The sequence below is a fragment of the Plutella xylostella genome, chromosome 25, assembly GCF_932276165.1.
Source record: "Plutella xylostella chromosome 25, ilPluXylo3.1, whole genome shotgun sequence".
Lineage (NCBI taxonomy): Eukaryota > Metazoa > Arthropoda > Insecta > Lepidoptera > Plutellidae > Plutella > Plutella xylostella.
In genome coordinates this window covers 936,006-948,442 of record NC_064005.1, presented here as the reverse complement: position 1 = coordinate 948,442, position 12,437 = coordinate 936,006, and the positions used below count along the sequence as shown (strand labels likewise).

The following is a 12,437-nucleotide window of genomic DNA, read 5'->3' as shown; positions in this document are numbered from 1 at the left end:
GTACATACTTTGATTAATTTAATATATTTCATTTAAAAAAAAAAACGCTTTTATGTTCCTCCTATAGAAAACGCCAATTTCATATGTAAGGACCTAATATTTATCAGCTTTACCAGAGAGACAACGAATATAATAATTATTAAAATTCATTTATTCCGCCAGGGTAAAGGGAGGTACAAAAATATAATCTTTACGATGCTAGAATTCGCTTTTTCACATTAGCTACAGGGCTGAAAATTATCAGTGTCTCTCTCAAAGGTAGGTCAATAATACCGACGTCTTAAAAGTAAATAAAAATTGATTTTCAGCAAATTTTTTATCTTATCTTATGAGATAATATTATGAATTTATACATGTTTTTTATGGATAAGCGATTTCAATATGGAATAATCTAGCCATATTTAGGTACTCAGGTTTGATTTTAAACCTCAAATTTAATATCGTAAATGGAAATAAAAAACCAGCAATTTTTTTTTAATAGGAAGACGCAACATATTCTAATTAAACTTACAAAATATACAGAAATCTTATAGGTATTTAAATATGTAGCTGCCGAAATGTTTAACTATTTAATTTGCACCAACCACTATTAGATAGACCTACATGTATACAATAGTGGAATGAAACTTAAATTCAATATAGGTTTTACGTGAAGGCACCTAAGGTTTAAATTCTGTACTGGAATCCTGCAGCAATCAGAGCACATGCGAGAAGATAGACAGGGTCGCTGTCGTCGGATACGACGAGGAGGCCATCATCAGTCAATCCAATCCATATGGTTTAACTTCACTCTTTCTTTTGTAGTAAATTACTTAGGTACATGTGATTTAATTCAAGTCAGATGTTTCTACTAATAGCCTGCGAATTCCATGTAAAATTCTACCATATCCTCCGAAAATATAATTGTTATCATTTTTATTTGAATAACCTAAGGTATTTACGTAATTCGGTTTTAAATACCTATCTACAATATAGCCGTTACACTAAATTAAATTCCCTATATAATTTCAAATGCATATTGTAATTAGGCTATGGACAATGTTTCCAAAACGGGGTTTAAGTTCAGATTAGTGTTAATAACAATAATTATTTAAGAGTATATAGGTATTTTTTTGTAATATCGCGCGCGTCGCAGCCTCTCAATTCCTTCACTCACTTTAATTCTGCATACTTAAACACGTTTGACAGGGATAACTAGATATCATATCTACATCTACCTATATCTCATTCCACGGGGAAAGACACCTGACAGAACCCTTATTACTTTCGAATAAGGTTATTTTTTGTTTGTATCAGATTTCTCCGTGGAATGGGATATAGTAACAAGCTAGTACATAGAACATATGAAAATAGTTTTTTCTACACAAAGCCATTGCTATAGCTTCCTAAAGGCCTCTACACACCAAAGCCGCTGACCCGGCGGCTCAGGCCGCCGGCTCAACCCGCCGGCCTCATTTTGTACTATGTTAACCCGACGGCACTAGGCCGCCGGGCTATGCCGCCGGGTCAGCGGCTTTGGTGTGTAGAGGCCTTTACACTAGCTTGCTATCCTAGCTTGGAAAACTAGCCTCGTGTATCCCGGGCATAAGCGAGTGTCCCTTTAGTGCTCGTCTGGTCGTTCAATAAGGTCAATCAATGTTCTATAGCCATCACCCCCGCTACCTACCTACCCCAGTCTATGATGATAACCTTTTCTGGAACGAGTACCTATGAGTGAATGTTTCCTCCGCCCCACCGCCGCCCGGCTACCTCCTCGGCTCGAGCAGCAGCCGCAGCAGCAGCAGCAGCAGCAGCAGCGCCTGGTGCAGCAGCGCGGCGGCCGCAGCCAGCAGCGCCAGCAGCGCGCGCGCCGCGACCCGACAGCGCAGGCGCAGCGCGCGCGACCGTCATCCCGTGCCGCACTTGCCGCTCTCGAACACGCCCTGTGGGGAAAAGAACATGTCAGAATAAACACCATGCATGTAACTCGTTTATACTGCGTAGACCGGCGCAACGAACGCCCAATGTTGGATATTTATCATACATAATACAGGGCAGATTGCAGCAACGAAGGTCAACGAAACCCGTTCGTTGGCGTTCGTTTGGCCGGTCTGTACGCAGCTTGACAAAAACTAGAGGTTTAAACCTTGCTGACAAGTCTAAAATAGTCTTGTAATAATTTTGTTTTGTTTACCTCATTATGCCAATTCACCTAATAACCTAGTTTTATATCTATGTATGTCCCTCATTAAATTTAAACTCTTACACCGTTTATTAGTTTTATATAGCTCGGATTAGTTGACTAAATTTTACTGTATTCTTTTGGATTTTTTAAGTTTCATGATGTGCTCTTTAAGCTTACCTGAAATACAAAGTACATAGCGTACCTTAGTTCAGGTTTGATTATATTATTTTAAGTTCTTTAAAACATATTTAGAATAGTTATACCTTATATGATTTTGTGGAATTTTAATAAAATTATCTTATCTTATCTTAAACTAGCTTTGGCGTACCCGGCGTGACTTCTTCTTGATGGCCAGGTGCACAGTTAATTCGCACGAGTAGTACTGTGTGAAAGAATAACAAAATGGCGGCCATCTGCGCCTCTACGTGTCTGCGCATGCGCATGAAATAAATAAACGGATGTAAAGAGGGGAAGTAAAAAGGTCTGATGATTCAAAGTATGTACAGTCAAGTGCAATTAATCCTGATCCCCTATATAGCTATAACTACAACCCTCCCACATAGGCGCCACCTATGTAAAATAACCTTGAACTACATACACCTTGTTTCGTTTCTAAGACTTCTGTATGTGTGTTAAAATATGGCGCTAAATATCGACTTTTATTAATTTAAGCGCCATCTTAAATCAAATATTGGAACTAGCTTCATAAAGTTCATGCCAGAATGTTAAAACCTGTGTTGTTCACTTTTAACTATTGCAAGCCAGCTCAGTGTGATACGAAGTGATTGCATTTTTCACCAGTTTAACTACTTGACGGTGTGGTGTAATCGTTAAGGTATTCGGCTTTCAATATGGAGGTTCAGAGTTCAAATCTCTGGGAGGTGTGACTTTTAAAATTTATTTTTATGTTTTACTTTGTTAATCATTATAGATAGGTTATTTTAGACTATCTTTATCAATATGAACAGGAAATAAAATAAAAACATAATATATAAGAAAAAGAACTTTATTTCACTAAACAAGTAAATATTATTAGTCTGTATGCAGAATAATTATGAACAAAAGTAAACAAATTCAAAAATTGTAGAATTACAACAATGAGAACCAACATGTTACTAAATTTCACAATTTACATCTCTTGTTGTTTTCTACAATTAAATTATAAATAAGCAACAATTTTATTACTAAGTAGTTACTTATAAATATGTAATCAATTATCTTAACAGTATGAACAAATAATTATCTTACTACTAAATAAATTTTACTCATTTTTAAACTGGGGACCCGTTAAATACCTACTAAACGTATAATAACATAGTTATAATGTTCCATTTCTTCTTTGCGAGTTGTGCTGTTATCGTGTAGAAGATATTTCTCACGCAATGCAAACAGCAACCATAATATCATCCTTAAAATTCTCAAATTAAATCTTGTCATGCGTTAGCTATTTTATAACAGTTCTTCAGGGCCCATTATAGGACATCCATCTTCGGTAACCTTTAAAAACAATAATTTGATCATGCCTCAATGAATATAATAATTGTGACATTATTACTATAGCGTAAAAAGTATATTATGATAATCTATAAGTAAAATAAATGAAAGCCAATAATATATAAAGTAACCAATAAAATTATAAAGAGAAAATACGAACCCAATGTTGTCCTGGCACTTAACTCAATTAATAATGATGACCTTGTTAATAAATTCGTTTGTCATCGTTACAAATCAATAATTTTGATTATATTATAGGTATAAATATAAATCAGATCAATCAAATGGAATTAACAAAACCCATCTCAATGCAACAAAACATTCTCTTCAAGTCTACAATTTCAAATGAGAAATAAATTCAAAATACCCTCTGCGCTTATAATATTTCATATTGTAAACAATTATCACTATTCACTACATAGACTATACTTTTGCTAATGAACCGCAACATATTCACTATTTTGCAAACGAGTTCAATAAGCTTCGTGGCGTAGCGGGCAAATGGTTGGTTTGCGAATAATTGGGCCGCGGGTTCGAGCCCAGATGAAAAACAAAAATAATTTAAATTTTGTATTTCATAATATTATTGTTCTATGAATTCGTTAGTTTGTGTAAATGATGGATATTATCTAAAATCTAAATGATGGATATAAATAGGAGAATAGTAAAATAGTTCTGTGTCTGTCTATAGACACGAGCACTACCGCAACATACGTCACACCGACAAATTGGCTTTGCGTAGTTTGAATTTCTATTTGAAATGCAGGGGGTCAGGTTTTTCTGCACCTGACTGTACTTGGTGCATTTTGACCCTTTGAAGAAATACATTAGAGCATGTTTTGAGTCATGAGAGATATTTATTGACCTCAATAAGAGTTCAAAATAAATACCTACCTAAGGTACCTTAAGTATTTATTTTGTACGATGCATGTATGTACTATACTCCTACTCATGACTGATACCTACGCCTAGAAGGCTGGTTCCATATTTAGAATCTGAAGTGAGTATTATACGTGTAGGCTGTACGTGAGATGTTTCGCTTTAGCTAGTTGAGTCTGAATTATTAGTATGGTTTAATAGAAAGCTACATAAACAAACAACTTCATATTCATCAGGAAATTTATTAAACCAGGGACAGGAATCACCACTTTTTCGAATTTCGAATACGTTCAAGAATGAATTCCGGGATTTCCGGGAAATATCACTGACTACAGATACGGCACAGCTTTCTAGCCTAGTAGCCGATTGGCGTCTGCAGTCGCGGGAGACGAAATGGCCTCTTCGGTCGCGGGCGTGGAATTGGCCTCTGCAGTAGCGGACGACTTGGCCTCACCAGTCGCGGGCCACGAATTGGCCTCTGCAGTCGCGGACGACTTGGCCTCACCAGTCGCGGGCCACGAATTGGCCTCGTCAGTAGCGGTCGCTGGCGTGGAATTGGCGTCTCCAGTCGCGGGCGGCTGATTGGTTTCTCCTGTCGCACGAAGAACATGCGGCCCCGGCTATCCGTCTCCAATGAAAACTTTCCTTCTGGCCAGCGGCGGGCATGTTCATCCCCACCACGGGTAACTTCATTCCCTCCAAAAAAGCGAGGGTTCAATACCGCTGCGCCAGCCGGAATCGGGTATCCCATTAGCTGGTGGTAAAGCCGATCGTGATAGATGACATGGTCCACGCACTCCACTGATGCGAGCGCCGCCAGCAGACACGCGGCAAATGTGATAACTTGACAGGACGCCATCTTGAGGGGACTGTCAGGTGTATTGTGGAGTTGTAGTCCGCTGGCAGAGTTTATAAATGTCGGTGTGGTGCGAATCCAATTGTAGTAAATTGAAAGCATTATTCGAGATTAATTGATTATATATAATACTTATATGAAATTAAATTTCACGCCGGTATTAGATGGGTTCCGAAGCGATTATGGCCTGACATGTCTCGATAAATAGTAATTACTAAAGGACTGTGCGTAACTAGGTATGTGATGTAGATGTAAGATAACTGAATCTGCTGCTTATTTCTGACAACATCACCTTCTATACAATTCATCACAACCCATCATGTCCCCACTGCTAGGGCACGGGTCTCCTTCCAATGTAGGAAAGGTTTCGGCCTAGTCCACCACGCTGGCCTAGTGCGGGTTGGTGGACCCCAACACAAGCAAGCTTGTGCTGAGAGAGTTGTTGGGTACCTAAGTGGTCAACCCGACTGTCAGATGTTTACTGAAAAAGGCTCAACGCGCCGCGAGGCAGAGGCGCGCTTGCCCTCCCTTCCCCCGCCCGTCCCCCTTTGACCTAATTTTAAGTTTTATGGTCTCGACGCCACGACCGAGACGCTTTGTTTAAGCATATAAGTATATGTTACTGTTTTTTATTCTGTTTGTTATTTTTATGTTTTTTTTTGTGTCATGTCAGTCCGTGACTTCACCCAAGGGTTCTAGTTGAAAACCAGCGCTATGGTGTGGTTTAATATACCTGCCATAGCATCAAGCTGAACTAAAACCCATTTCAGCACCGAGAAGCAACATTCATGCTTTTAATTACCTACTTATTTTTTTATTTACTTTATAACCTTTTCTTGTAAATGTATGTGTTGTTTCTGTGTGTGTTAGAAATAAATAATTTTTCTTTCTTTCTTCTTATTTTCTTTTCAAGCTGCCCGAAGGCCTCTGACTAGGTTTAACGACTGCTGCCGAAGCACCAACCGGGACCCACGGCTTAACGTGCCGTCCGAAGCACGGAAGCGTCCAGAAAAGAACCACTTGAAATCGGTCATCCATCCCATGGCTGACCGTGCGAGGTGTTGCTTAACCTCAATGATCAGTTAAGATCACTGAAGCGAGCTCGACTACGGACGCTTCACTTCTTTTCTTTTACAATTACTATGAAGTAACACACAGACGCAGATAATATATGTTTTACCACAAGCTGCGTACAGACCGGCCAAACGAACGCCAACGATCGGATTTCGTTGACCTTCGATGCTGCAATCTGCCCTGTGTTATGTATGATAAATATCGATGGATATAGTTGGGCGTTCATTGGGCCGGTCTGTACGCAGCTTTACAGAATCTGTTGGCACTGACATTTAGAAAAAAAGAAACATCTGCAGGGCGATCACGAAAAACAGAGCTAACGTATATAATAGAATGCGAGTGCGACAACTGTCAATTCAGTACCCGTATCATGAAAAACCGCAGCATATTCTATTCGATAGTCTATTCGAAAGTGCTGTCAACCTGTCAACAACAAAATGGCGGTGTATTGCGGTGTACAGATTTGCGAAAGTTTGACAGCTATCATTCCATAGGTCATTGTCAGAATAATATCATGTACTCTGTGGTCATTCTTTTCGAAACTCATTCGAAAGGTAAAAAGTGTTCGAAAGTGCTGTCAAGTTGACAATAGTCGCACTCGCATTCGATTCTATTCGTTAGCTCGAATTTTCATGATACGGGTACTGTAGGTAAAAAGTGTTCGAAAGTGCTGTCAAGTTGACACTAGTCGCACTCGCATTCGATTCTATATTTTTCGTGATCGCCCTGCAGTACAGTGCCACAAACTTATCTGTTCCGGTGACAGCTCACGTAAATGTCTAATATTTCTTCATTCTATAAGATTTTAAGTTTGCCAGTAGTGGTAATTCGCTCTTGTGGTTTCAATAAACCCATCTAATCTATATCACAACACACGCACTCACGCCTTGTACTAATGTACTCCCTTGCGGGGTAGGCAGAGGTGCATTGCTGCACCCACTTTTCGCCAGAGTGTTATGTTAGTCCCAATGTAATAGGGGGCGAGCCTATTGCCATTTTACGGGCACATCCAAGACCCGAGAACAAATATCTGTGTTTAAACAAATATCTGCCCCAGCCGGGAATCGAACCCGGGGCCATCGGCTCAGTAGTCAGGTCACTAACCACTACGCCATTCGGTCGTCCTCTCGTCCTCTAATCTATATCAATATACATATAATTCATTAGTAAATAATGAGATATGTATCAATTTAGTTCGGAACCACCTCACCGCAACAGATAAGTTTGTCGCACTGTAGATTCCAATGGCGAAAGAAAAGAGGACTTGACATACCCACGAAAAAACGTGCATACCTAAACTCAGCTGCCAACAGAAATGGCTGCCAATCACCTAGGTTCTGGCGTGGCGTTTTCTAGAAAAATTGGAACAAGCATGTCGCTTTGATAACTGAAATGCTTGTTGGTTGGTTGGTTGCAATGACGTTTCTTTCGTCATTGGTTGGTTTGCTGCCACTAAACATGGCGACCGGCCGCAATGGTGTCATTTTAGGCAGAATCTTTTTTAAGAATCGTTTTTGTCCTTTTTTACGTACGATAACACTAATAAGTTAAAAAGGGACGACGGTATATTTTTAAGTAAGGATGTTAATGCCGGGTCCTCTCTTTTTCTTTCGTCAATGGTAGATTCTAAGATCATAGTCATCTTGTCGTATCTGCTAATTTGTGACACCTTAAACGCCGCGCAAATACCAGCCTATTATCTGTGTTCAAAGCCCGGCCGACCAACACGACCCACCGCAAACTCCCCGTTTACACTGGTGTAGGCTGGGATGAGAGCCGCCGTGATCATATTTCAGCTAAGAGGTTATAATACATTTTGCATTTTTATTATCATAGTCAGGTCCTCGAATCAGGGACATAGGGCTCGGAGTGTAGGTTACCACTGTGACCGGTCCTGTGCTACGCGATGTTTCGCTTTAGCTAGTTGAGTCTGTATCATTAGTATGAAAAGTCGGGAATAGAAAGCTACATTAAAAACAACTTCATATTCAGGAAATTTATTAAACAATGAATTCCGGGATTTCCGGAAAATATCACTGACCACAGATAAGCGGGCTATAAATTGGCTTCTCCAGTAGCTGGCGATGAATTGGCCTCTGCAGTAGCGGGCGACGAATTGGCCTCTCCACTAGCGGGCGAAGAATTGGCCTCTCCACTAGCGGGCGTGGAATTGGCTTCTCCTGTCGCATGCTGACCACGCGGCCCCGGCTATCCCTCTCCACTGAAAAAATCGCCGTCTCTCGAGCACGTCCATCCCCACCACGGGGAACTCCATCCCCTCCTCGGTATTCTCTATTCAATCTGCTAAAGCGAGGGTTCAACACCGGAGCGCCAGCCGGAATCGGGTATCCCATTAGCTGGTGATGAAGCGGATCGTGATACATGACATGGTCCACGCACTCCACTGATGCGAGCGCCGCCAGCAGACACGCGGCAATGGTGATAACTCGACAGGACGCCATCTTGAGGGGACTGTCAGGTGTATTGTGGAGTTGTAGTCCGCTGGCAGAGTTTATAAATGGCTTCGCGGTGCGAATCTGATTGTGGTAATTTGAAACATATTCGTGATGAATTGATTATTATATTATGAAATTGAATTTCACGCAGGTATTAGATGGGTTGCGAAGTGATTATGGCCTGACATGTATCGATAAATGGTAATCATTAAAGGAAAGTACCTATTTTTCTATATACAATTATAGTGTAAACCCGTTACATGCAGGCCGATCTTCGCTTCCACGGCCAATTTTACCTATTACCTATACAAATTTTGATGTGGCTTGCAATGGCTTGTGTGCAGATTATATGCTGGCCGAACCAAGGCGATCCAGCACGACATGACCCAGCCAGCACCTTCCACACTCTCAAAAATACCCGTAGTATATTACTAGTTATATTAATCACGAATAATGCTTTCAAATCACCACAATTGGATTCGCACTGCACCGCCATTTATAAACTCCGCCAGCGGACTACTAACTCTACAATACATCCGACAGTCCCCTCAAGATGGCGTCCTGTCGAGTTATCACCATTGCCGCGTGTCTGCTGGCGGCGCTCGCATCAGTGGAGTGCGTGGACCATGTCATCTATCACGATCCGCTTCATCACCAGCTAACGGGATACCCGATTCCGGCTGGCGCTCCGGTGTTGGTCCCCCGCTTTAGCAGATACAACTTGAATACAAAATACCGAGGAGGGTATGAAGTTCCCCGTGGTTGGGGTGCCGTTGGCAACCAATGGGAGCCGAGGGTGGTCTGGAAATATCTGAGACCCGGCGACGTCGTAGTCACCACCACCAACATCGGGTGAAGACATCGAGCGTGAAGCCTAATATCTGTAACCGTCCCAAAATTTTCTGATAAAGTGCTTTAGATAAAATTATTGATCCTTTTTGATCCGTCTGTGCAATTCCTGCACCATGTTTAATAAAGTTTTTGACGAATACGAAGTTGTTTGTATGTAACATGTAAATAGCTTTCTATCCCCGACCATGGTGTCCTAGTGTGGACTACTACACGTTGTACAATTTGCTACGATCCCGCTGACTGAACTAGTTCCCGCGCAACATTTCACGTATGACCAACCTTAGGGATCTATTATATACGGAACCAGCTAAAGCGGTATCAGTCAGGAGCGTCATACTTCATTACGGTTCCTACCTGCCTACCCTTCCCTTGGGCCCCTATCTAGGTATATTTTCTCTACCTACCCTAACATTGTTGTTGTTGTTTAAACTTAATCGTAAGTAACTCACTATGTCACTATAAACAATTTGTAAAACCTATCTAGTTAACTGATTGCTATAAACAAGTTATACTTACATACTTGTGTAATGTAGGTACCTACTTGCTACCTTAAGAATTTTTTTTTTCTAAAATATTAACTTATTATGTAACTTATAAATTTTAAAATTTTAAATAGTTCCTAACTACGTAATATTACATTTTACTTTGTTGTCACCTAAGTATACGAAGGATACCTGGCTACCCACACAGGGTATCCTTGTTTGGGGGCCAGGAACCCATTTCTAAACCAAATAGGCAAATAAATGTTTTCATTTCATTTTCCATCAACCTAAAAAAAATTACCCGAAGACCATTCACCTAAAAACGCTATAACAAAGTGGGTTCCATCTGGCAAGCGAAACAGGGGACGGCCAGGAAGCACATGGCGTCGCACTGTTGTCCTGGAGGCAGCCGCCACCGGCGTGAGTCCGGTCCTGTGCCACGCCTTCAACTTGTACGCCTAGGCTGGTTCCTTATTTAGAATCTGAGGTGAGTATTATACGAGTACCTACGTGAGATGTTTTGAATTAGCTATTTGAGTCTGACCCCCATATTCATAAAAAAACTTAATGGACGCTTTAGCTATTGAACTGTTTTGTCACTCTCTGTCAAAGAACAAATTGTTCTCTGTCAGAGAGTGACAAAACAGTTCAATAGCTAAAGTGTCCAGTAACTTATAAGGGGGTGAATCATTAGTATGAGACGCCGGGTGGTCCACACTGGACATCGGGAATATAAAGCTACTTAAACAAAAACAATCAACTTCATATTCATCAGGAAATTTATTAAACCAGGGACAGGAATCACCACATTTTCGAATTTCGAATACGTTCAACAATAAATTCCGGGAAATATCACTGACTACAGATAGTACAGATACGGCACAGCTTTCTAGCCTTTGATGGGGTTCTGTCGCGGTTGGCGGATTAGCTTCTTCTGTTGCAAGCTGACCACGTGGCCCTGGCTATCCCTCTCCACTGAAAAAACTGCCGTCTCTGTCCAGTGGCGGGCACGTTCATCCCCACCAGGGGCAACTCCATGCCAAGTTTTCAAGTTGTATCTGCCAAAGCGAGGCTCCCACACCGGTTCCTCAGTCGGAATCGGGTATCCCATTTGCTGATGGTAAAGCGGATCGTGATAGGTGACATGGTCCACGCACTCCACTGATGCGAGCGCCGCCAGCAGACACGCGGCAATGGTGATAACTTGACAAGACGCCATCTTGAGGGGACTGTCGGATGTATTGTAGAGTTAGTAGACCGCTGGCGGAGTTTATAAATGGCTGTGCGGTGCGAATCCATTTGTGGTAATTTGAAAACATTATTCGTGATGAATTGATTAATTATATTATGAAATTTAATTTCATGCAGGTATTAGATGGGTTGCGAAGTGATTATGGGCTGACATGACTGTTTCGATAAATGGTAATCATTAAAGGAAAGTACTTATTTTTCTAAATAAAATTATAGTGCCGGGTGCCAATTTTACCTCGGTAAAATTTTGATGTGGCTCGTAATGGCTTGTGTGCAGATTATATGCTGGCCGAACCAAGGCGATCCTGCACGACATGAACCAGCCAGCACCTTCCACACTCTCAAAAATACCCGTAGTTTCTTCTGTATTCAAAGCCCATCCCACCTACGCGACCCACCGCAATCCCCCCGTTTACACCTGGTTGGCGATCCGGCGGCGGCGGCAAGCGTGTACATCCTGTATTACGAATATACATATCCTTGCCTAGATTCTGTGGTCTAGTGGTAAAAGCTCTGCTTACAAAAAGAGGTCTACCTGGATGGGACAATCAATTGTTTTTTTCTAAATTGTAGTTCAGATAGGACATAGACAGGTGAAGTTGGCAGCTGGTGATATAATCGCCATAGGATTAAATAAAAAGCACATAGACAGCTGATAATGTCTCAAAAAAGAGAATGATCCATGCTGTGCTGTCCGATGGGCATGAAAAGTAGTAGGTCCCAATGGGTTATGATATGAGAGTGGTTGAGCAGAGAGTGATTTTCTGTACTGTACACTTGAGAAGTATAATGTACTCCCGAGCAAACGGCTGGCTGAATGAGTGCCGCTGTGGTCACATTTCAGTTAGGAGGATAGGTATAATACATTTTGCATTTTTATTATTATAGTCAGGATCTGGTATCAGGGATCCGGTCCTGTGCCACGCCTT

General features: G+C 41.3%; 1 protein-coding gene and 1 long non-coding RNA gene across 2 annotated transcripts in view; both read right to left on the bottom strand.

The window, feature by feature from the left end:
* Positions 1-1,535: 1,535 nt before the first annotated feature.
* Positions 1,536-12,437, bottom strand: part of LOC105393352 (kinesin-like protein Klp98A) — a 43,992-nt gene continuing 33,090 nt past the window's right edge. Inside the window, exon 31 of the mRNA XM_048630374.1 lies at positions 1,536-1,922. Coding sequence (XP_048486331.1) covers positions 1,887-1,922 — 36 coding nt within the window. The 3' untranslated portion in view covers positions 1,536-1,886. The remainder of the gene's footprint in view (positions 1,923-12,437) is intronic.
* LOC119692340 lies at positions 3,157-3,940 on the bottom strand. The gene is made up of 2 exons (XR_005254210.2): positions 3,819-3,940; positions 3,157-3,661 (listed from the first exon to the last, which is right to left on the bottom strand). It is a non-coding gene; the product is annotated as an uncharacterized LOC119692340 (long non-coding RNA).